The sequence below is a fragment of the Nymphaea colorata genome, chromosome 11, assembly GCF_008831285.2.
Source record: "Nymphaea colorata isolate Beijing-Zhang1983 chromosome 11, ASM883128v2, whole genome shotgun sequence".
In the NCBI taxonomy this organism is placed as follows: Eukaryota; Viridiplantae; Streptophyta; class Magnoliopsida; order Nymphaeales; family Nymphaeaceae; genus Nymphaea; species Nymphaea colorata.
The window spans coordinates 14,302,167-14,328,257 of record NC_045148.1 but is presented as its reverse complement, the minus strand read 5'-3'; the positions used below and the strand labels follow the sequence as shown (position 1 = coordinate 14,328,257).

The 26,091-nt window shown below is 38.7% G+C and overlaps 3 protein-coding genes across 6 annotated transcripts; all 3 read right to left on the bottom strand.

Annotated features, from left to right (window-relative positions):
• Nucleotides 1-3,511: 3,511 nt before the first annotated feature.
• LOC116265055 (FCS-Like Zinc finger 14-like) lies at nt 3,512-5,685 on the bottom strand. The gene is made up of 2 exons (XM_031645589.2): nt 4,859-5,685; nt 3,512-4,165 (listed from the first exon to the last, which is right to left on the bottom strand). Exons 1-2 carry the CDS (start codon nt 5,452-5,454, stop codon nt 3,991-3,993), a joined length of 771 nt encoding a protein of 256 aa, XP_031501449.1. The 5' UTR covers nt 5,455-5,685; the 3' UTR covers nt 3,512-3,990.
• A 7,607-nt stretch (nt 5,686-13,292) lies between these two features.
• LOC116264907 (protein FLUORESCENT IN BLUE LIGHT, chloroplastic) lies at nt 13,293-19,173 on the bottom strand. Of its 2 annotated transcripts, none has more exons than XM_031645362.2 (5): nt 18,966-19,173; nt 17,929-18,227; nt 15,788-15,956; nt 14,563-14,880; nt 13,293-13,834 (listed from the first exon to the last, which is right to left on the bottom strand). In XM_031645362.2, the coding sequence occupies exons 1-5, from the start codon at nt 19,138-19,140 to the stop codon at nt 13,632-13,634; spliced, it is 1,164 nt and encodes a 387-aa protein (XP_031501222.1). In that variant the 5' UTR covers nt 19,141-19,173; the 3' UTR covers nt 13,293-13,631. The 2 variants fall into 2 exon arrangements, with proteins under 2 accessions (XP_031501222.1, XP_031501224.1); XM_031645364.2 differs by having other exon boundaries at nt 15,788-15,953.
• An 891-nt stretch (nt 19,174-20,064) lies between these two features.
• On the bottom strand, nt 20,065-24,478 carry LOC116264872 (U-box domain-containing protein 34-like). 3 transcript variants are annotated; one of them, XM_031645310.2, is made up of 7 exons: nt 24,186-24,478; nt 23,844-23,883; nt 22,987-23,485; nt 22,638-22,739; nt 21,707-22,126; nt 20,689-21,432; nt 20,065-20,425 (listed from the first exon to the last, which is right to left on the bottom strand). In XM_031645310.2, the coding sequence occupies exons 1-7, from the start codon at nt 24,469-24,471 to the stop codon at nt 20,348-20,350; spliced, it is 2,169 nt and encodes a 722-aa protein (XP_031501170.1). In that variant the 5' UTR covers nt 24,472-24,478; the 3' UTR covers nt 20,065-20,347. The 3 variants fall into 3 exon arrangements, with proteins under 3 accessions (XP_031501170.1, XP_031501171.1, XP_031501172.1); XM_031645311.2 differs by having other exon boundaries at nt 24,053-24,477; XM_031645312.2 differs by having other exon boundaries at nt 24,059-24,477.
• Between the last annotated feature and the right edge of the window lie 1,613 nt (nt 24,479-26,091).

Sequence of the window (26,091 nt, the reverse complement as noted above, 5' to 3'; positions counted from 1 at the left end):
AGAGGCGGAGGGGGGGGAGTATGATCATAACATCATTCTTGTCAGGGGCGCGCAAAGAAAAAAAAAATTATATTAAAAAAATATAATTTTTTAATTACATCATGTATTTTTTGGATTTGAATTCAATTTGGCCCTACTCAGATCCAGAGGTTGACCGTCGGCCCGCTCCTAAAGAAAATCTAACTCTTGTGAAGGCATGTAGTACGATGATGAAGATGATGGAACATGTGTTAGTTTATTGGGAAAAATGCTGGTGGCTATACAATTCGCTTATACATATTAAGGAACCACTGGTTCCTCCCCAAAATAACCAAGGGCTATGCGTAGGTGCGCAATCGACCTTCTACAGCAATCTCAAAGAGATAGAAAGTATATGTGTACATGTTATATAAGAATTACATTTGTACATGTGCATACATAATATGTTGAATAATACGTGACATATAATATATTATAATTATGAATAATAGATAACATTATGCTTCCATATTTTATAAAATGTGACATTTTATGATTATAACATATTATATCATATACGAGTATTATAGTATATGCACATGCACACACTATATCATATAATTTATATACATATTATATGCTATCCAATACAAACATGTTATAATGTACATTATATGCATATTGTGTAAATAACGTATATGTTACATAATTAACATGGTATATAGTGTTGTACATATGTAAACATGCACCCATATATATATGTATGTATAGATATACATACACATATTGGTAATATTTTAACAAGTATAATACATACAAATAGTATTATACGTACAATAATGTATATTATATGTGATATATCATATATGTTAAATAATATGTGACATATAATATAGTATAGTTATATAGAATATATAAGAATTATACATCTATATATATATATATATTCTACAGTGGTCATGGAGTACCTACATCCATATTCTGAAATCGGTAGCCAATTGTTGTACCTGTATTAGTTCAATTTATTTGCGCATAGTTGCTTCTCAGCAAATCCTTCTCTCTCTCTCTCTCTCTCTCTCTCTCTTTATATATATATATATATATATATATATATATATAGAATTAACAGCCCATTTGAGGATAAATATGTAAAGAAGTTGTGCAATGAAAACCAATTTGAGATATCTGCTCTGCCACGCCTAACCAAACAGTCAAATGTGGAAAACTTGAACCGATCATCCAAAACCCAGCCGGGAAGTCTGAGTAATATTCCATTCTGGATGAGTGGGAGGATACCCACTGCCCGGATGAGAAGTAGAAGGCACTTTCCTTCTCTTAGTTCCGGGGTTCGTTCAAAGCTGTCTAGAAACTTAGGTGCACTTAAGAAACTCATGGTAGTCAAATCTTGTCAATGAAGTACATAGATGGTAGTCAAATATTTGCAATGAAATACATACACATCATCTAGATGGCCCAACAAGTAACTCAAATCTAATTGCGAGTAGTGTCTACCATAATCGAATTGACAACTGAGCTCGCACTCGCTGCCAGCCCGATCAGCTACACTATGTCTACTAGAGCTACACTATGTCTATTAGCTCTATGTCTATTAGAGCTAGGTAATGTTCCATTCAAGATAGTTGTTCACCTACCAACAAGGACCAATTCAACCACAAAGATTGAGGGCGTTAACATTAGAAGTTTGTTCACCTAATAAAATTGTTGGATCTGGAAGTGTTCCAGCCACCAAAATCAAAACCTTGATACCATTTAAGGTGTCAGTGGATCGGACTTCTTCTGGACCGGAGTAGGTTTAGATACCAAAGCAAGGAAAACCCCTCTAAATGAGTTAGAAAATAAGATTAGAACTCGGGTTGGATCCTGGTGCAGAAGGGCTTGACCCAAATTCTTATTTGGCCTAGTTGATGAAATAACATCTTCTGGTGATGAATGATGTGAAGACAAAGTTGATGACATGATTATGGATGATGATGATGCATGAGGGGCTGAATTGAAAGACCATGATGATGATCTTTGGCGTCCCGTGACTGACAAGGGTATGTTGATAAGGATCAGGGGGTCCATCATGTCATGATGTGACATACGTGATGGTCATGGCAATTTATAGCATCCGTGTACAACTCATTAAGAAGCACAATTGACCCACTGAATCCCTGCATTTGGATCTGGAATAGCGATCGGATCCTGCTCCGCATGTAAAAATCTGGATCCGGAGACTGGACTTTCATTTGTGTGGCAAGGGTCCGGTCCTCTTAAACATTTTGGAGATAGCGCTCACTATATATATATATATATATTGAACCTATGACTCTCTCCACGATGTTTATGTAATCTAAAGTATTCAAACGAAAAAGTATGAGCGTGTTTTTGTTATTATATAAAAAACTTGACCTTACTCTTGTAAATTTTTCTCGTGTAAAATTGATAGAAATGATCAGGGTCGGTAGGTAGGGTCATGGCTTTTACTCACATTAAAAAAAAAAAACTTATAACTTTGAATATTTTTAATTTGTCTTACATAAAAATTTTAAAAAATATTGTGTTACTCCTGTACAAATTTTGAAAATACCATTCAACCCTCCTTAAAAAAAAAAAAAAAACTGGCCACTAGAAATTATGTCTATGCCCTCAGCGTAAAACTCATGAGATCATACCATTATGCACGTTAAAGGTTCTTTTAAATACAAAAAAAAAAAGAGATTTGATTTGTTTTAATGAACCGTAGACGGATTGAACTGAGCTTAGGACGGATCTAGTCGCCTGAATGCAAACCAATCGGATTCGACTTCAGACTGAGACTGCTGCGCAGAGGGCGTACCAGGGATCCAATTATTCCCTACATAAAAAAAAAAAAAAAAATGTAGCCTCATCACGTCAGACTTCATGTCTGGCAGCAGTTTCATTAAATTTTAAGTGGTGCACTTGGGGGCAAAATCGTAAAAGAATAATAAAAAAAAGAAATATCCAGATTCTTAAATAAAAAATGAAAGTTGCTTTGAATTTTCCTTTTCTTTTCTTTTTTAATGGGGAAATCGCACCTGGGTAATTTGTTTTAAAAACTTCATAGGATTTGAGATCCATGCTACACAATGTCTAGAAATTCAATTTAAAATTCTTAAGATTTGAGATCAAACTCTCCCCTCTTTTATTGATAGTCCTTTTCCATTGGAACTTACAAGGCATTGGGTAGGCGTTCCCAGGGCAGGAGGGAACTGGGAAGTCTAACTTTCCACACACTGAACAAGTTTGACTTCAACTTTACGAGCCGGACACGAATCAAACATAACTTGCCCACTTGACGCAAACACAAAAGTCTTGCTTGAATTGTTCCTCCATTTTTAATATCTTGAAGCTGAGGCACAGCGTGTATCAAGTCGAGTGTGAACAAGAGAACATACGAGTCTGCTCGAGTCGAGCAGGTGGAGAAGAGCAATTCTGCAAGCCTTTCGAGTGAAGCAAGATAAGTAAGCGAATGGGAAAACAAGGAAAAGAAGATTGGCAACTTCAAAAGACCAAAAAAATCTCTTACCACTTCTCACCAACAAATTCATTTCATTATTGTTAGTGTGCAACCACAAGAAAAGGGTACACAAAATCCTAGTTTATCCCCACTTATCTGGATAACAGGTGATCCATCAAACCACTTATAACCAAGTCTTACAAAAATCAACGCGCTTGCGAGAATGGGGGCTCATAAATCTGAGAAAAAATAAACCAAGGCCGAACAAAAAACCTGTCAAGTTCATCCCATGTTGCGAAGACCGACTCCATTTACAAGCTCATAAGCCAAAACTTGCTCTCTTCTCAAAATCATATAGCCTCAATCGCTTTTACACTTAACAATCAATCAAAATTGCACCCGTTTGAATGCTCCTGTTCTTGTATATGTAAGATATGTTCGCCGTAAGCGTCTGTGCACTTTCGGTTCTTCATTCGCGTGCACTTTTCTTCTTCTTGTTCTTCTCTCTTCTTTCATTCTTCTCCTTGTTCTGGTTCCTTCATTTCTTGGTCCTACGCAGCGACGATGCTGGTGAAGAAGAATTTGGTGCCAGGATGGGAGGACGCAGAAGAAGAAGAAGAAGAAGTGACAGGTTTGGGGGAGGGTTTTGGAACGCACTTGTCCACGCACTCATCGCTAACCATCTGCATGTATCTGCACTCCATGCTACAAAATGCCTTCTCCCCTCTGCAATACGAACAATAAACTTTTAGAGAGAGAGAGAGAGAGAGAGAGAGTTGAAATCAGATCATCATGGTTTGTAAAACCAGATGGAACCCCAGAAGGTCGTGAGTGAATTTTGAAACGAAGGCCTATTTAAAGAAATATTATGATCTTATCCTCATAGTAGAAAGATATTGTTCTTGACTAATCTCTACCATCTTACTACACTTTAGTATTCATACATGTAATTTTCTGGAGATTTCACAGAAAGAAGCATGGTTTTCATTTATTACAACGCTTGCCTTGCGGAGAAAACCTCGCATTTTTTAGTTTTGGTTCATCCCTTAAAACTTGGCAATTGATGAACCTAATTTCTTTGTTTTTTGCCGCGGGGAAATCTCAGTAAAGAAAACAGATTTCATTTTCTTCTTCGAACTTTCATGGTTTAGAGTACCCAAATAAATACCATTAGGTGATTTTCAAATAAGTGGGAATGTGAAACATTACTGAATCTGTGTCATTTTAAGTTCAGGTAGATGGTAGGAAAGGATGACCTGTAAAAGTTTAAAAAATGGGTGCCATTAAAAAAGACTGTGAAAAAGGGTCTTTATTAAGCCTAAGCTAAGACCCTACTCTGTTTTTATCCGAAAGCAGAGCTATGCCTTAAATTTCTCCCAACACATCATATGAACTTGAAAAAGTAAATTGCCAAGATACCTGTACATGTAAATGTCTTCGCCCTGCAACTTTTTCCGGCAAAGATGGCAGAATTTGAGAAAATCCGAGGAGGGGTAAGATGAAGGCTCGTCCCTGTAACTTGGTTGCGGCGAGATGAACACTTGAGAGCTCTTCACCTTCTCATCAAACACTTCCTTCTTCAAGGGGCCGTTATAATAGACCGTCTTTTTGGTGCTGAGCGGCCCATGGGAGATCACACAAGTATAGTCCTCCGACCACTCCATCTCATCCTCCGCTACCACAATTGGCTGGTACAGATGAACCCTGCCAGCACAAGGGCTCATAATAGGAATTGGGGTCGATCCCAGTACCACATTACCGCCCCTGTTGAATCCTCCCACCTGGGCTTTCGTCGGAATTTCCCTTGAACCACCGGATTTCGAGCTCATCGCGGCGACGATTCCCAATCCAACCCCCTCGTGATCCTTGCTTTCCCAGCCTCTTGGTGACCTGGTCCTGAAATCCAGGGGTGTCCTAGGACTCATGGTAGATTCCCGCTCCGGGAAGACTTTCGGGCTGCCGGAAACCTCAACAACCGGCTTTCTCGAAATGGGTCTTGATCTTTTGCCTAACATCAGTCGACTGTAGACTGACGACTGGGGATTTCAGGACTGGATCAGAAGATCGAACGAGAGAGAGAGAGAGAAAGAGAGAGAGAGAACGGAAGAGAGGATTCTCTTAACAGAGAAGCGAAGGGAGGTCTCTATTTGAAGTGAGGACTTGGAACAAACGGAAAACCAGAGAGAAAAAAAAAATTGTAGAGAGAGAGAGAGAGAGCGAGGGTCTGCCAAAAACGGTGAGATGAAGGGAAATGGAGAAGGGGAAAGAAATTAAAAGAAAGGAAAAATTGGATAAATAATTTTGATGTGACCACCAATGACCAAAACAATAAAAGAAAAGAAAAGGGGAAGGGGACAGCAGGTGAAGTAATCAAATTGATTCTTTAACGTCTCTCGCCAATGATTGGACCAACTGGCCGGAACACGACACGTTTCCGGCCAAAGGTGGGACGCTCCGGCGAGAAACACTCTCCCTGAAAACTACCCTCAGCCCCACTTTAAACGGGAAAAAGGTCATTCTTTTTCTTTTTTACAGTGAATCGGACAGAGCAAAATCACTGCGGATTCTTTCGAACTTTCAGTCCCATAGCATCCTAGATCTTGTCTCAAAAATATGAACATAAAAAATCGATCTTAATTCTTATCGTTATCAGTTCGTAGAAAACTTTTACAAAATTCCTGTTTTAACACTGTAATTCTCTATACATTTAAACCCAGTAATCCTTTCAAGCTCGATGATTTGATAGAGTTTACCAAGTTCTAATGCTTGTTTGGCTTAAGTTGAGTGTTAGTTGCGTTTTCCTGAAATGCTGATGCCAATAATTGCTGAGTGTGTGATTTATATTTAAGAATGTGACATGCCAAAGACAGTTTATTTTATTGTTAATACAGTTCATATCCTAAGAAAGCTGTTGACAGCATGTATAATACAAGTGTTATCCTTGAGTATGTAAATATCACATTCCTAACTCTAATAATTACATTAAGCTAGATTGACCCCATTTTTATTTGCAAAAAGAATTATGTATATATATGGCTTGATTAAATTGACATTTTTTTAGAAGCTTAGTCCACAAGAGAGAAAAACACTATAACGTGCACGTCAACATTCTATTGCTGAAATTGACATTTCCGTTTCCGTTGTGCTTTCTGTTTTCGGACCTCGTACCAAATCAATAATCCGACCCGAGATCCAGGTCTGGAAAGGGGGGTAAAGCGTCACCACCCTGAGGGTTTGCGTGCAGGGAGTCCAACGTGGGGCACTCTCATTGGCGAAGGCCCGTGGGTGGCACGTGAGATCTCGTGGGGACTCGGAGGCGTCAGGAAGACGATTGCGACACCACGCGTCGCCTGGTGGAGCACGTCGTGTCAAAATTTGACGCCCATATCCTTTTTTATTTTTTGCGTCCTCACCTTCTGGCGGACGCTTGTCATTCAAGTCCTGCACACGCGTACGCCTCGTGTTTGTTCTTGCACGCCACGTGGACTTCATGCACTGAGTCAACGAAGCAACTCGTATTTGGACGAAAAGAATCATTAGTTTCTCTTGGACGAAATTGCCCTGTAGACTTTTTGGTGGCCGAGTCCGGCATTCCGGATCGCGGATCCTGCTTGTTCCTATGAGGGTTTAGAACTGAGTTTTATTTTTTTTTTTCTAATTTTATTCATCGCCATTGTAAAAGAAAATTAACGCAAGGAGATTTTGCCACAAATTTAAATTTATTTTTTGAATTTCGGATAAATATAATCTGAATTATAGTGTGTAGGGATTCGGATTTATCTGGACGCCGTTTTGTTTCATGTTTCCGGTCAGGGTTTTTTAGTAATTTAGTTTTTCACATTTTTTTTTATGAGCTGAAATGTATTTTTGTATTGAGTTCATTAAGAAAATGGAGATAGTGCGATGTTCAACGAATTTGTCCCTTTCACCAACTTGGCCATATTAAAACGGCCCCTCCGATGACTTGGCCTTGATTTGTGTAACATAAAATAAATAAATTTAATTGAAATTATTGATCCTTGGTCTGAAAATTGTGGACCTGCCAAGGTTTTCTTTTCTTTTTTTTTTTCTTTTTTTTTTGTTAAGATGGCGAAAGATCCCTACTTAATGGTCAAAGGACAAGATTGGAGCTTGACTTGGGCGGGCAACGGTCGATCCAAGTTCAAGGGAAGCCCGATCCAGATATGATGTTGTGAACTTGACCCGGAAGTCATCTGAAATTTTAGTTTACGCACACAAACTTTTCTAAATTTTTGTTAACGAACGACCACAAGATTTATATGCCATAAGCCATCCCCCACAAGTTCATTTCCTTCTCTTTTTATATCTCTTTTTATATACCTGCCTGAATGTATTTCCCAAAGTTCTAATCATGCGGCGTCAGTTTTAATAGCTTTTTAAGGATTTGCTTTTTAAACTGTAATATGGAGTATATGGAAGTGGAGAAACAAGTGATTTCATGGAGGAGATAGCAGATCGGTAGACTTGATGTGCTCACAGACATGGTACTGTGTCAACAGCTTTGCTGCCCTCCTTGATAGCCGCCGGCCTGAGGAACTTTTAAAAATGCGGTTGTGGATCAGTTTCGGCATTCTTCCTGATAAATGGCTAACCACTCATCCTTACCATGGAATTATCCAAATAGCATGTAGGAAAACTAATTGTGCTTGCTGGGTTGCAGTTAAAGTGAATGAAGCCAAAGATATTTTTGACGTGGAAAATATTTTTTGCCACTGATCAATATCTCATTTTCCTGAGACAGGACGCTTCTTCACTTTGACTTCAATGGTTGCTCCATCATAATCATCAGTGCTAACAACAACAGGAAATGGCTCACCAAATCATGGCTAACAAAGTTCAATTATTTCGCATCACAAACGAAAATCCAGATGTACAAACTCTTTCTTTGCTGTTCGAGGTTCAATATTTTCTCCTGTTATAGCAATTTTTGTTAGTTCCCTTGTAAATATTATTTTTTTGGCACTGTTGGAATAAGAAATCATAAGCATGTACTAGCCAAAGCTGATTCAATAGTCATTGTTTAACGTGGGACCATCACACATGAGGGGGGGGCAGCATTTTTCAAAGATTATGCTGTTACTTTAATGGGGAGGAGGATCAGTTTTGTTCTTCTTTTGGAGATAGAAAAATTATTATAAACTTTGGGGGGGAAAAAAAAATGCGATTGTCCTATTCTCAAAAGCTTCAAAAGCAAAAGTGTCTTGAGAAAAGCAGCCAAAGATTTGGGTCCCCAAAAGTAAAAACGATTTTCCACAAGCACTACTTCCATATTCCACCTGTGTAGATCAAATCCAAAAAGGAAATCTACATGTTTTAAAGAAAGGCTCGCTGCATAAACTGCACCGTCTCACTGCCATCTTCCCTCTCTAGTCAGACCCCATTTAGTGGTTTAGGTCCAAGGAATATGGGTCTATAACAAAATCTTGCCTTCAAACAGTGGGGAATCCCATGGGCTTACAGCATATCCTTCTTTTTCAACAATGGGGAATCCTCAGCGCTTGAAATTGCTGGTCCAGCCAGTGTTGATAGGAGGTCGGTCTCTGATTTGATTTGTTATTTTTGTGAGCATTAGCTTTTACGCGTCAGTCGCGACATGTTTAAAATACTATCTTTGAGATATTGCACTACAGAATGAGTCTCTCCATTTGGTTTTTCTGGCAAGAGAGAGAGAGAGCCGATAAACAGGAATGCATAGCAAAATTTGAGGACAAAAACTTCTCTAAATACAAAAATAAACCGCAAAAACAAAACAAAAAACAAAATATACAAGAAAGCATCACAATAAAACAAAATAAGAGGCGTGAGGAGGGAGTGGATAGACGAAACGGTAGAGTCGCCCAATAAACAACAAACGAAAAACGACTCGTAGACGAATAGCAAAGTGGACATTTTCCTGCACAAGGCGTGCTACAAAATCCAACGATGAAAAGGAACTCCTGAAGACCCTGTTGTTGCATTTCTCCAAAATGCGTCACAAAGAGAATATAAGTCACAACCTCTCAACACGACCCCAAGAAAAGGTCAGGAGGAGGGAATGACAAAAGAAAAAGAAAAAGACGAATTGAAAGCCGAGTCTGATAAAGGAAGACCACCTCCTGGCCTCCTAGCTCATTTTCAAACATATGAAATTTACATTGAGTAAAATAAAGACCACCAAGCCTCTTAGCTCAAAAGTGGTATGAAAATTTTTGAGAAAAAAAAAAATTACATTAATTTTATCATATTTTTTTTGAGAGCTAAATTATTGGCCTTCAATGGCAATGTTGACACCATCGGTCTGGGCCGTCCAATTTTCTCACTTCCCTAGATCAAGTTGCTAACTACGTATGTCTACATCATTGCTAGTCATGTTGGTTCTTTTGTTCTTATTCTTTTTTTGTTCTTTACTTACTTATATGTGGTGTGCAACCACTGCAGCGCCGGTGGCGGTGGGTGGTGGATGGCCAGCGACCTTTGGTGTAAGCTTCAGTTACAGTGCCTTGTTGATGGATGATTAGGTCATCAGAACCTCGGGTCGGGTCGGATATGTTTATGCTTGTAACAAATTAGACCCAACAGATACCATAGTAGTTTTTTCTAATATACAAAATTTTATCAAATTAACATATCCAACCAAGTATCCATAAGCTTGTTTTAACAACATTTACAAAGAATTTCCTTGGACTTATGTGAAAATCTTGAAAATTATGTTGGCCTTCTTTAGAAAAACAAAAAAAAAAAACTTAACTCCGCCCCTGAAACCCGATCACTCCTATAGAGATCGGGCTCCCAATTTGGTGAATTTTCAACCCGCTTCGGCCCTGAACCCGATCACTCCTATAGAGATCGGGCTCCCAATTTGGTGAATTTTCAACCCGCTCCGGCCCTGAACCGGATCACTCCTATAGAGATCGGGCCCCCAATTTGGTGAATTTTCAACCCGCCCCTACCAACTTCAGATCCTGCCTTTAAGATTAAAAACAAGGCAATTAATCATTTAACCAGAAGTTTCAATACATGACTAAACATTCACTTAATTAATCCATTAGAAACAGCAGGTATGGAGCAGTTTGTGGACTACAGGTCCTTTGAAGTTTACTGCTGCAAGGATCTCAAGTAATGTATTCTCAAGTTGCAATTCTACATGCATTAATGATCATTCTTTTCAAGTAAACGAGCCGAACTTGCTTCAGGCAACGTATCGAAAGTTCGTAGTAACCCTCAGGCACGAAAAGTCACCAGCTTGCTTAGGAGCTTGAAATTCTTGCTTCCATGGAGGTGTGGACAAAGCTTTGATCAGACTGGCATGTCCTGTGTGGAAATGGCTGAATCAGGATCGCTCGACTCATCAAGACTCGCTAAGTGTCATCGTCATCTGGCCACTGTTCATGCCATTAAGATTTGGTCGTGGCCGACCAAACTTAACGGGGCCTCTTTAATTCAATCCGGTGTTGATAACGATACGTGCAAATATACAAATATAAGCATCGGCCTTATCGAAATAGTAATGGTAATAACACAGTAATAACAGATTTCAAAAAGCAAATGATAACAAAAAGAAAAGCAACTTCTTGTTGAAAAAAAAAAAAATCTTATAAAAGCTCACGAATAAAAACAGGCTGAAGCAGATTCTAAAGGAAAAAATATATACAGCAAAAAACTTAAACGCAAGGATAAGCATAACTAGAAAAGAATAAAAAGGTTTTGAACTGGTGAAAACAAAGAGAAAAAAGGTCAAGCCCAATGGAGACAAAGAAGAAGAGAGCTGTCTTTTCCATGATAGAAGAAAAAAAGTACCCATCAATCACCACATCAGAAAACATAAAGAAGGGACAAAAAATCAGTGGCTGGTATTTGTGAGAAGACGGAATCTAATTCGCTCTTCAGGCGGAAGGGCCCTTGAAAATGATTGAGAAAGAATAACGGCTCCGAAACCGATCATACATGGCACCTTGATTTATTCACCACTTTCTCTTGTCCCTACTTGGAAATGTCCAATTCTTGATCAAGAAGACTTTGAATGCCCAATAATAATTCAATCCCAAAAAGAAAAATCTTGCTGGCCTCTTTTAGAGACGATCGAGTGGACCACTCACTCTTAATTTTTTTAAAAAAAAAGAGAAGCATTTGATGTGGCATATGATGATACCATAAGTATGATCATCTGCTATTCTACCACCATATATATGCACCTTTGATTTACATGTCTTACTACTAAAAAAGAATATGACATTTTTGGATAGCTTTCTCTTATTTCCATGTATTACATTCTGCCCAATACAACCTTTCTTTGCAATTCTTTGATCACCATCGTGTCTTTGAAGTATAAGCAATTTGATCTTTTGGTAACTCAAAAATTGAATGTTATGATCCATTTTGAGCTGATAAACTTCTACGACTCTATGGTTGATCGCATGTGCTATGGGCTTGTTGCTTAGATTCAAGAAACAAGTGAACGACTATACATTTTCCAATGTACAAGTCTATTAGAAGTTGGTTTTCACAAGAAAGATCCTTGTAAATTAATGCGTGTTTGAATGTCTGAATGAGAAACTAATGGTTACATCCCACTGGCACATCCCAATTCATCACATATTAACCACATTCAAATGCAATCTTCAAAATTTTGTATCCTTAAGCTGTATACCTAAGGGGAGCGACGGGTGACAAAATTTTCTGGGAGTACAATCACCCTTGCACTCTGCTTGCCAAGTCCATCCTTCCGTGATTCATAGAAACGAAAACGAGGCAGGTATGCTCTCTCTTTCTCTCTGCCACGATCGCCGGAAGATGATAGTGGTCACGGAAAGAATTATTTTCCGGTCATCCTCGGCAGTCGGCGTTTAGTTGATGATCCTGTCCTGGAAAAGAATGTATCCCTCCCTAGCCGGGAGAGTTGCTATGATCAAACTGTATGGTTATTCTAAAAATGCCCAACTCGTCGTCAAGAAAATCGACTCCATTCTTCGCTCTCTTTTGTGCAATCGCATCTCCATTCAAATGCTGCCCCATGAACTGTTGATTTGGAGTACAACATCTCAAGGGAGGACCGTATCTTCATCCAAAATTAATTAAGAATGCTCCTTTTAATTCACAAGTAAAATAGTTTAATTTTCAAAAGTTTCAAAATCACGGCACATTTTTCAACTTTTGAAAAGTTTTCAAGTATCATATACAAATAATAAATTTTCTCAACTTTAGAGTGACTTTTACATTTCTTTCTGCTTCTGGAAGCTAGCATCTTTTTAAGGCTTATCTGCGAAAATTTTCTATTATTTCGATTTCTGCTGAATTTTTGTAGATTACTTTGCTATGTCTTTTACAATGATTATAAACATTTTAAATTACTTTTCCATCGTGTGTGAACTCATAACTTTCGCAAATAAAGTTTTAAAATTTTTGAAATCTTAATACATTCTTTTATTACTGAAAATCTTGCAAATGTTGTTTTTTAAGTCACATAATTTTAGAACTTAATGATAAATTTTGACAATTATTTAGGCTTCGAAAGTTGTCACTTGTATAATTTTTTATTGAAATATTTACACTATTGAATTTGTCTTCTGACTTGGAAAAATTTTTTAGTTTACAAAACGCTTGCACCCTCTACCGAATGCAGAAAGCAAGTTTCAAAAACTGAGTAAAAACCAAAGTTTTTGTACAACTTGATTTTTACATCATGACTTTTTGAAAAGGTGTCATCCAAATGCTACTTCACAGTTTCATAGAAGGACTTTACATGAAGATGTGACAATACTAAGATGGAAAATCATCAGAAAGTCACCTCTTCCAGCAAGAGAAACAATGAGTAGCAGTGATTCCTAAAATTATAAATGAACATAAAAATTATAAATGAACAGAAAAGTTCAAATGCAGCATTACTCAAAATTGGCAATCGGCAAAATTACAGTTTCTGTCCTTGCAGAACAATAATGAGTTTTTGCTCATCAGAGGAACTTTTACATTAATTACAATAACCCACAATTCTGGAAAAGATTCAGTCAAGATCCTAACATATAAAAGCGCTTAAAGCACAAAAGCTAGGACATCATGCCGAGGTTATGTTGCTCCAACCTGATCAATTGGATCAATACTGCAAAACTTTCAGTAACCAACCACACAACCTGTTGGACATGTGTACATCTACGACCAAATGAGCTGCTGACTTGGAAGCAATAGTACCAGACTTGAGCTAATCTTTCTCTAATCTGGATATGTACTGATCATAGAATCTACCTGCTCGTTCCAGATCACCAAGTTCTGTATAACAATCAGCAATAGCTCCATAGGCTTCTGTGTTTCCAGAATCCTCACCAGTTCGCTTCGAAATTGACAGAACCATGGAGTGGTACTTGATTGCTTCCCGAAACTTCCCCTGCCTCTGCAAGGCGGCTCCTGAATTGTAATAAAGTCAAAAAGGCAACAAAAGAGCAACCTTAAAAGGAAAAATAAAATAAATTCCATAAAAAAATAACTTAATTTGTCACATGATGGCCTATTGGGAACTATAGGACTGTAGGACGTAGAAAATGGGCGCATGGCAAAACGCATCCAAAACCCATAAACTTTATCATGGACAAGATTTACGAAATACATGCACAAAAAGGAGGATGACTTCCTGCCACAATGAGACCAAATGAGCATGAAAACATTTGTCTTATGGGCTGGCAAACCTCTTCACATACAAACATTTCTATTGTTTCCCTCTTCAGAAAAGGGTGTTTTTGCAATGTATCCACAAAATTTGCAAAGAAATGTGGGGACAGCAAATCCCTCTAACGATGCACATAATGTTTTTAAAAACCCGAAGTAACAAGATGATTCAACGAACCCAACTCATTGCAGCAAAGAATGGACATATTCCATAAAATGAACTATAAAGTAAAAAAAATGGACTGCTCACATTTCTAAGAACAAATGATGGAAATGGTATCCACAAGGAATCAATTGAATGTTGCAAGTAATTTAGTTATGTGGTGACAGTTGTCAGTTTCAACAGCAATTTTTCACCATACTTTAGAGATTAAGCAAAAGAACTTTCACATTTAGCCAAAAAAAAAAAAACTATTGGAAATTGGCTTCAGCAAAAGCCAGCAAAGAATTTCTAAGGGAAGGAACAGAACCTAAGCCCCGCGCTGCCTTCTTTTCCTCCACAGGATCCCTCAGATTTCGGGCAAGTTCGAGAGCAGTCTTGAACTCATCAAATGCCTTTCCAGGATTTTGATGGCGAAGATAGTTCTTTCCAGACTTTAATGTTGAAATCACTTCCTGCTTTTTTGGGTCAACAATAATGTCATTCTCTGCTACTCTACTAATTGGTGCATAGCTCAGGTTTGGTGCATATGACTCTATTTTAGCTTGTCTCCGTAACGCTGCATTGATCTGACGTAATTGATCATTCACACGTGCCAACTCTCCTCTTCTTTGTCTTGCAAGCAAGCCTACAAACAATTAATTCATCTAGAAATATAACCATCATCATGATACAATCAGAAAAAAACTGGGACTTAAGTGGAACTTTCTCAAATTTTAGCAGGCTTCAACATTTTAGTGCAGTTCCAATAGTAATTGAACACAATTGACTAATAACCTTAGCAAAAGAATAAAATATATTACTTTTGGAAGTAAATCTCATTATATGAACCTTTGCATGGCAAATGCAAAGAAAATTTGCAGTAGACAACCAATTGGCTTGGGGGAGGCGATAACTTTGATATGCTCTTCGAAGCATGCCAATGATTTCTAACACATGGACAATCATTTTTTTCGACCACATATTAGGAGCAATTGTTATTATCAGTTTCATTTCCATCTAAATATTGCAACTTGCTAATTTCTGTTTTGAGAGGGAAGAGAGACAAAAAAAAAAAGAGCATGAGGACAGAAGAACAGATCAGAATATGGAAGCAAAGCATTAACCTAATAGGAGAGAGAATGAGCAATTACTGCCAGCCTAGCTAACATGACTTCCAAACATGGTTGCCATACCTACTTCCTTGAAAAAGCAACCAGTGTCAGCCTAGCAAAGCATAAAAACTCACAAGCTTGACAATACTGAGAAGTTATGAAAAATAAGTGAAATAATTTCCATGATATTCATAAAAAGATAAAAGATAATAACAATAGTAATATAGAATATCTGACTGCATATATTTGACTAAAAAAAATTGGGAATGCTTAGTGGAACATCTCATTGAAAAAGTATAAGACAAGAAAATACAGGACAAAGACACTACATAACGTCAACCTTACAACACCAGTAATGCTAAACCATTCAATTATGCATTTTTTTTATATATTGACCATAAACTGCCAAACATATCTGCAAGAAAAGTTCAAGATTATTACCTCCAACCGTAGCCCCGATAAGCGCTATGGTGAACAACAAAGGCATGTTCGCTAGAGAACCACTGTTACTTTCACATGTCTCAGCCAGAGCTTCATAAGGCATTACAAATGTCCAGGCAATGGTTGCCAAGGCGCCCTCTATTAGGAAACCACGCGATGCAATACCCTGCTGAAAGTTATTATTTGCAGTGAGATCAGTGACACAAATCATAGAAACCTATGGGGTGTAACTGGTAAATGTAAAGAAGCGCAAGTGTTTGCAAAAAGTTCAAATTGAATGGTTTATACACTGATTCCATTAAGAAAAACATCAAAAAGAATATATTTATTGTCTAAATACAGAAAATGGAGAAATTTAGGCTTCAAATGGAGATTAAACAAAAAGGAACACACAAAGGGATACAAATTTTATAAGGTCAACATCAATATGTGTGTCCAGTTCTTTTGCTTGTTAATGAATTTTACTTTTTGCCTTCCTTTATTTCATGTTGTATTTTTGGGCACTTCTTGTCAAACATATGAAAGCTTAGAAAGAAGTGACTTTTGCATCTTATTCCACAAAGATATACAAATGCAACTAGTCCACTCTCAGTTTTGATAGTAATTCAAATGGTTTTGAAGGTCAAAAACAAGACAATGACTTTTCAAGTCTTAAGCAATGAAAATAATTTTCTAATTTAGAATTAAAAAACATTTTAAAATGTTCAAAAAAAAGTTATGAAAAAAATATCACATAATACATCCACCCCTCCACACAGATAAATATGTACACACATAATGTTCACCAGATGAACCAAAGGGCCCACTAGTGTCACCTAAGTCACAGTGGTACGGCAAAACCGGTACGGGGGTACGACTGAGTACATTTGGATCGGTTCCGGGTCGAAACCGATCCAAACCACAAAAAAAACATTATCTTAGTCTATTTATGTTTTCTTTATGAGATTACATGTAGGAACTACGAAAGAAGCATTGTCTCAATGATGTGATGATATCAATTTTGTTTTTTAGAATTAAAAATATATAATTATCGCCGTACCACCGTATCAAGATTGGTGAAAACACCGTACCAATATCCGCTTCCCCACACCCGTACCAGCACCCATACCCATACCTATGTGACATAAAGTGTCACCAAGGACATGATGCAAAAATAGGGTGCCCCATTGATTAGATCCAATGTACATCCAACTTGCTTTGAATATCTACCACCACTAAGCATTTAATTTCTCCTATAGTTCCTTTACACATGAACCGAGAAAAAAAAGTAGCCTAATCCATTAAGGTAGGCCATGGAAGTAAAAAATGCTCCAACAACCTTTATCAGAAATAGCTTCATTTGTGCATCACTTTTTCATTGCACTTGTTTTTCACTAGATAACTAACTTGTTACTATTGAACAACTTTCCCAAGGCTTTTCAGGATAAACATACAGAAATTGAGGATGTTTCCTTTTCCCAATGTTAGCTTCTCGCACTATCCTTCAAATAGCAAACCTCTCGGTAAAAATGGAACACAAGAAGAGGCATTGATCAGGACACACAATGTCAAGAACTAATTGGTCAAAATCCTAGTCTAAAGTTGTCTCAATAGATGGAACACATGAAAAGGCCTTCGCCGAGTCACCTAATATCGAAAACAGGTGATTCAAATCCTAGTGCAAGGTTGTAGATTATCTATAAGAGCAGCACTACAGAGAGACCAGCAACCAATGCTCACGAATACTCTTGCTTTATTGTCCCTCTCCCTAGGATGATGACATGTAAACCCCATAGCTTCCCAAACAGTTTATAGGCTGGCTAAATTCAGATCAAGGCAAGAACCAAACCCTATGTGGACAAATTCTAAACAACTCTAAATATATTCGGCTTAGAAGGACGTACTTACCAGTCCACTCATGATTCTAACGAACATCAATTATATAACTCAATCTGGAGCAAGACAGGGTTATTCCTCAGTTGGACATTAGGTGAGTCACTTCAAAGCCCCATATCCAATCAAGATATAGCCTGATGTCTAATCTTTCCAGTGATCCTCTAACAAGTAGAAGTACATGTTCCCATTGATGTTGCAGACCGTTCCCTCATAATAGTTTTGACTAATTCACTACAAGGAGATTAAAGTCAAACGTGAGAACTCACCATCATATATAATGAGCGAAACCACATACCAATGTGCTCATTAGAGCATCTTGAGTGTAACCACGTCCAACCACATGATTTTCCATCTTCCATCTTTCTCATTATATCTGCAGATGCAGAAGCATTCCCTAGCCAGAAGAGCTCTGCCTGTTCTGGATGTAGATTTCTTACAAAAGGGTCACGGAGGAACTTTATTATTGCATTTGCCTCGAGAGAGGCGGCCTGGCCTTTTCTTAACTTCATCAAGGAATCAACTCCAACAGCAGGAATCCTAGCAAAACCTTCAACGCCACTGTTTACTGAAAATATAAAAAAAAAAAAAGTTTTTAAAATTAACTATCATGTCGCATTTGCCATAACGACCACATAACACAGTAAGGCCAAAGGCTTCATCTCTGAATGTGGTTAGATAGCATACTTTTTTTGTGGATTTTTTAGTCATTGTACAAAACGTGCATCCCCAAATTCTAAAACTGCAATAACATCTATCAAAGCAAAATCACGAAATAAAAATCCAGATAGCTGACGTTTCGAGTGAACGAAGACAAGGAAAAAGCCGACGTTTCAAGAAAGTGACACTGCTGGTGTTCTACGAAGCTAACCAATTCTCTCTATTTGTCAGAGAAATTTCAATGGATCCCAAAACAAGAACGATAGGGGGCTTAAATGGACGGTAAGAAATATTACATGCAATTGCACATAAAGGCGGGCGATTGGAACAGAAATAGACAAGAGGAAGAAGTAGTTCAAAGACTACAGCAGAAAATTCAGCAAAAAGTAGGAGATAAAATAGAAAAAAACGAAAACAAGGAATAAGTACATTTCTAGTTAGAAGCACACCACTGACAGACACTGAAAATGCAGAAAGCCTACCGGCAGGTCAACATTCAGAAGAGATTTCGGCTACAGAAACAGAGAATAAGAAATAATTCCCACGAATCAAAAGAAGTAGAGAACTCCCGACTGAGTCAAAGTTCAGTCACAAAATAAGGGCGTAAATCTCCATCCCTCGTCGAACCAGAGGGCGAAATGCTGACCTGAGGAGCGTGCTGATGAAGAAGGACGCCGCGCTACGGCCGCCGGCACCTCGACCTGCCGGAGGAACACGGATCGGCACGAGTCTCCGGCCGGAGAGCCAGGTCGATAGGCGGCCCTCGCCGGAGAGTCCTGTACGTACGCGGCGAGCGAGGGGAAGGGGGCGGCACTCGCCATCAGCCCTCTCTCGCGCGACAGGATAGAGTCGGATTCTAGGTGGCACGGGAGGTTTAAAAGGGAATCCTTTATGACCAAAGTACCCTCCATATCCTCTGAAAGTTTCGATGTCTAACCGTCGCTTCTCCTCGTGGTAGGCTGAGGACAGGAGGGACAGAGGAGGTCAAATACGAAAGAAGTTCGGATCTGGGTTGAACATCACATTCAAACATTTGTGTTGAGCAGTATCGGATCCGTGCCTGTGGGCCTGTCGAGTGTGTGCTCCCTTCATGAAAACGACTGGATATGGGTCGGATAATTTCAGACCCGCATCAAGCCCCACATTGCGTATAACACATAGTAATATGTGGAACAATTTTTTTTTTTAAATTTTAAATCTAAGATGCATTTTTACGAAATCACAACATACGCCAATTCTCCGTATCTTCTATACAAAATGATTCACCTCCCATTAAACACAAAAACTAGATACTTTCAAGTGATGATACAAATCAAGCAGCTTGTGATTGGTCTTCATTTGAACAATGAAATATAACAAAGTATGTGCAAATCGTTGGACTATCATAGATTATCTAGTGGTGAAGTCAAGAATTTTTGGCTGACGAGCATCATTTTACCAAATATTAGACCCTTCAAATGCATAATAAAATGACCGAAAGAAATGGTTGATTATTTATAATTTTATACATATCGGTGCCCCTAACTAAAATTTCAGCCTCTCCATCCACCACTAGAGAGAGGTACTCTCATGTTCAAAAGCAAATTGATTTATAAAAAGTAGCAATAAAGGCCCTTTCTGCATATCACGGCAGCAAGGTGTGCAGTTTGCTCCTCTTTATTGTCCAATACATAAAAGCCCAGCGCTCTTGGCGGCACCAAAACAAGCTAAATGTTCTACAGTGGGAAGAACCTTTACATGTACAAGCAGAGAGAGAACATATCACGTCACCCGCTGAGTGACACTCTGTAACATCAAACACCTTGAGACCATTACATTTGCTTAGCTTGTCCACTTTGTCTCAGACATTGTGCTGGTGTTTCATGTTAAGGAGGTCCGCGACCAGGTAACTTCCTCTTCATCTGCCTGCACTATATCTTCTCCTAGTTTGTACGTACATTATATCTGTAACCTTGTTTACAATAGAGAATGACAAGGGAGCATGATAGCAAACTAGAGATCCCTTAGCCAAAATTTGTCTTCGGAGAGCTAATCATGGGGTTGAGCCCAGCTGCCATCATCAGTGAGAGTACTGGAATGTCCACTAGAGCGCAGAGTAATGACATCCTGCAATTTTTTCCTCAAACAGTTAAGAGCTTTCTGTAACGTTTGAATTTCATATAATAATATCCCTCATCTATGTGTGTATGCGCAGTTCCATCTGAATGCTGCTAAGCCAGATTGATGCATGTGCACAAAGAGAGAGAGAGAGAGAGAGAGAGAGAGAGAGAGAGAGAGGCAATGTGCGCCAAGTGTTTGTACAGATGCCAGTTAAAGTAATGCAGCAGTGACATGGTGTGGAGTGATAGAGATGTAGGATGTGTTTGCACCTGGAAGCTAGCGACATAAGGATGGTGAGCATATCCTGGTGCCACTAGATGCAACGAATCATTAGCAATGTCCCTCAAGCGATTCAACTCCGGCAGCACCACTGTCCCCAGATCTGGCCTGTCCTTCCGCCTCAACTCCGCACACTTGATTGCCATCTTTGCAAGCGACAGGGCGTCCTCTACAGGCCAGTCACGTACAGCAGGGTCCAGCAGATCAGTAAACACTCCCTTCTCGATTGCCCTCTCAACGTGGTGAGCAATTCCGACGGGGGGCTTTGCTGTGAGGAGCTGTAACAGTATGACACCAAGTGCATAGATATCAGACTTGATTCCCAGCATTCCCGTCTGCTGGTACTCAGGATCAATGTAGCAGAAGGTGCCGGCAGCTGAAGTCATGTGGTATTGGGTGACATTGTCAGCAACTGAAGGTGGGACTAGCCGTGCAAGCCCGACATCACTGATTTTGCTGACAAAATTGTGATCAAGCAAGATGTTTGCCGGCTTGAGGTCTCTATGGACCAGTGGCTCAGGCTTGGTCTGGTGCAAGAAGAGCAGACCTGTGGCAATCTCAGATGCAATCTTGAACCGAAGCTGCCATGAGAGCGGAGCAGTGTTGCCCCGCTGGAAAAGGCGGTCGTCAAGGCTGCCATTGGCCATGTATTCGTAGATCAGGCAGCCAAATTCAGGGCAGGCACCAAGAAGGAGAACCATGTTTGGGTGTCTGATGCAACTTAAGATCTCAACCTGGAAATGGTTAAGTTTAATGGTTAGCAGAAGGCAATGACAAGAATATAAAACACACACACACACATAGAGACAGACAGAACTGAAAACCTAGCAAAACCTTGCGACCTGTTAAAATGTTTCGAAGGCTACTAAAATGATTTGTTGATCTAAGCCCTGCAGATGGTATGAACACTTTTTTGTTTCACATAATACATAAGGTTACAATTGAAAATTTTCAGATATGTATAAGTGCTTCTGCCGGTGCCTATGTAAAGCTTATATAGTAACCAACCTCCTTCTGAAACTGTTGTCTGCCTTGCGCTGCATCTGGCCTTAAAGCCTTGATAGCCACAAGGGTGTGGTCCAACATGCCTCTGAAGACAGGTCCATACCCTCCTTCTCCAATTTTAAGAGACTCAGAGAAATTCTGCGTAGCCTGCTCTATCTCCTCTATGGTATACCTGCGGTACCGAAGATCAGGAATCATATTATCCCCTGATTTCCTCTTCCCCTCCTCGTGCAATCTTCTTTCTGCTTCAATCCTCTTCCTTGTTTCTGCTTCTGCTGCTCTCTTTGCTGCTTCCGCTGCTTCCAGTGCTGCTCGACACCTTTGCTTCTCCCTCTCCGCAAGCTCTATGGCTGCCTCTTCCGCTTGCCTTGCTTCTTCAATCTTGCGTTCCTCTTCCATCTTCCATGACTGATACTCTCTGGCCTGTTGCACAAAGCCCAGCGGAGGTCAGCAACATAGGGCTACATCAAAAGAATATAAGTATGCAGCAGTAGGTCCAAGAGAAGATTTCGACCAAGCTAAAACTGAACCATGTCCACATCCAACTATAAGAGTTTTCTTAAATCCTTCCGCAGTTATTCCCAGATATGAAATTATTAGAGATGTGGGCACAATTGAAACTAGGTTTTGGCAGAATAGTGCCGAAATTTTTTACTTCGCCAGAGAATAGACAATAGCATTGGCATTGCTGATATTCTGAAAAAGTTGCAAGTGTTTCCGGTTTCCTTATCACCAAGAAGAATTCCTGCATTTTTAAGACAAAAAAAACTAAAACTGAAGGGTAAAAACGTTCAAAATCAAAGTTACTGGTTGGATTTGACCAATCTGACATCATATATGAACACTGATTAAATTTCTGAAATGGCAGTAAGAGCATGTGCATGCCAATCAATTTAAACTTTCTTTGCCACAGATAAGCCATGAAAGGCATAACCTTCTGTCTTGCACTGAGAGCCTCCTTGCAAGCATTACTGTACATTTCCATTGTTCGCTTCAGTTCGAGCTTCAACCTTTGCATCTCCATCTCAACATCATCCTGCAAATCATTTCATTAACATATCAATAAAACGACGTGAATATAAGATGAAGGGCAAAGAAAAAGGATGCTTCTCCTGGAGCAAGTTAGTGGACAGGTAAATCTGTATTGGTCTATTGGAAAGTAATAGTTCAAATCTTCCAAAGAACAAGGAGAAATAATTAGCCGGCATGCCTAGAATTTAAGCACGCGTATGCCCAACAAGAGAGAGAGAGAGAGAGTTGCAGGGAGCAATAAAGCTTATTACCATTGAGCTCCTGGACCAACTGTTTCCAGTGCTCCCCTGTGGAGAGGCAGACTGCTCCATCATGCCACCACTACCATGGGAGGCATTCGACCAGTACCGGTCGTTTCTTCTTACGTCGAAGCTCCTTAAAGACGAAGAGTCACTGCACGATTCATGGCTGTAATATTGACTGGGGCTCATCTCATGCAGCTGGCCAGGAAGATCTAAATGGTCAAGCAAAGAATGGCCAATGGGCTGCCTCTCAAAGCTCTGCCTGCTACCATTACTCTGAAATGAGTAATCAAGGTGGTGTGGGTAGTTCCCACCTCTGTCCATCAGATCATTTAACCGGGGATCGGAGTTGATGCCTTTCCCAAGTCGATCATTTATCCGAGGATCAGAGGAAGGAGCTGAAGTTCGCATCATGTTCGGTTGATCGTTCATCAGGGGATTGGAATTGTAGGTACCCATTCCCGTCTCATTCCCTTGGATGCTTCTTGCATACTGTGGACCTGCAGGTCTGGATCGCAAACGTTGCCCAACGATTAGTTGTATTCCGCTTAATAGAGTTCATTTTGCGAACTAATTTAAAATCACCGCTATATAAAGCAAGCTTTCAAAATAGTAGATGAGAACTAGTTGTTAGAAGCTAATACACAAAGTTTTACAAGTTGTTCAATTAGCAGATGATGCATAAGATCTCATGGTTCTCATATTTCCAAGTACACATAATTGAAGATTTCATTTGAAAATATCACCATATAATTATTCAAATATTAGAAAAATGTGGGGATGTAATCAAATAAACGTCTTCCCATGTAATTTGTCGAAATGGCTCATCGCAGTTCTCAAGAATAAAATCTGACAACAGAACTTACTTCATGGATTCTTCCGGGCTAGGTCTGACTTCACGTGCACCTGCAAATGAAACATAAGTAGGTAAGAGAGTTTCTGCAACTGATCATATACAATATGACAATCACAACAAGAAAACAAAAAAAAAAGATGAAAAAGAAGTGTACAATAACATCTGTTCCAAAACCATCTACCGTTTTTAATGAGAAAAGATATATTCACTAAACTGTACCGTAACTCTAAATTTTACATGACATTAGGGGAACATCAACAGATGGTTCGGGTTTGATGCCTTTTTTTATCTGTTCTAATTTTTTTTAACTGTGCAATTTCTGAAAGAAACTGAGGGAACAGGGAAGGGGGACCGTCGGGCAGGAAGAGGTGGGAGCTGCCGTCTTGTGGCGGGGGGGAAGAATCCCCTCCCCCTTTCCTGCGGTATGTTTGAAGGTGAAGGAAGGGGGATTCATTCCCCCACCGGTCGAGAGGGCGGCGCCGCCGTCGGCTGGCGGGAGGACCTCCTCTCCAGTTCCCATTTGGATGAACCGGTGCAAGGGAGAAGAGGAACCCCTCCTCCACTATCCGACGGCGGCGGCCGTCGCCAGCACCACCCGACGGCATTTTGCGACAGATTTTTTTTTTTTTTATAGCCATGGTTAAGTGACTAATACATAGATATAAAGTTAGCAAATAACAGGCCGCTTTGGCAACGGACAAGAGCCGTATCCATTAAAAATTAATTATTAAAATGTTTTTTACAACCAAATAATAGATATAATCTTAATAGTGATTTGGTGAGAAATATGTATTGAATTAGTTATTTTTTACTTTAATCATATTCTTTTTAATAATTGAAAAAGGAGCGGCTCTTATAACAACAAAATTTTGATAGTAAAAAGATCAGTTTTTTTAAATAAATAACATGAACTAAAATATAACTTATCGTATTTAAAAGCATATTAGAAAGTTCACAATTTGTTCAAAATATTTTTTAACACAATTTTAAAATGTTTGTTTTTGTCCCTTACCCATGTGGTCCGGTCTTCATCAATTACTTATATATATATATACATATATATACTAGGTAAGGAATGAAAATTAGACTCATTAAAAGTAACTATTAAAATATTATTTTATAATTTGACTTTACACATGTAATCTTAAGAGTGGTATGACATGTAACATGTATTTAGTTAGTCATGTTTTTACTTTAATAATATTTTTTTAATAATAAAAAAAAGAACAACTGTTATAACATCAAATTTGTGATAGTAGAAAAATCAATTTACAAAAATAACTCAACCTAAACCATGAATTATATTAAATCAGTGTTTATCAATAAAATAGGATGTTAGCATTTTGTTTTTTTAAAAAAATAAGTGGGTTGGGTTTTTTCTCTTATCCAAGTGATCTATATTTATCAATTAATAATAATAATAATAATAATAATAATAGTAATAAAGTGACTAACTTTGAGGAGAAGATGACGGCTGATTGTCTGGTTCGATTCTCACACTTGGGGTCCGAACAATTGGACGCTTATTTGGTTGAGAAGCTGTACGTACTGAGAGGACCTTTCCTTTGGATATGATATAGACGGAACAGAAGTCCGGTGCTGCCTTCGAAATAGTTGTCGGTACATCGGCATGCGCAAACACCCTGCACGGTGTCAAACACCACACTTTTGGAAGTTATGATCGTTTAACTAATCGAACAATTTAATCAAAATCTCTCATCTCAAATGCACAAAAGGAAGGCTACGTCAGGATTTCTCTAGTAAAAGTGCATGAAACCCAGTTTTTATATCCATAGATCTTCTTAATCATCAGAAGAATCAAAGCCAGATCCAAATAAAAAATATTCATGTTAATGGGGAAAGCCAGAAATTTTTTAGGAGGGGGCTTGAATTGTAGTTTTAAAATTTTGACAGTTTATTTTTTTATAGAATAAATTAAATTTTGTAAAAGTTTAAGAAAAAAAGGTTTTTTGAGATGTAGAGATCCACTGGACTATTCACACATATGATCAAGATACATAACAGAAACACAATGTAGGAAGCGGAAAAGAAAGCTAATCAATATATTTAGTAGTAACTATATACCTTAAAAATGCATTTCTTGATGCAACTCCAAGAACAAGCTTGTCTACATAATTTTGGGTGACAAAATCAACTATTGCTTTTGTGACGTCTGTATCTTCAAGGAGTACTTCCTTACTTTGTAGCTGTTGGAGAGATTAAAAGAAAGAAAAAATATATTAATAAATATGGACAAA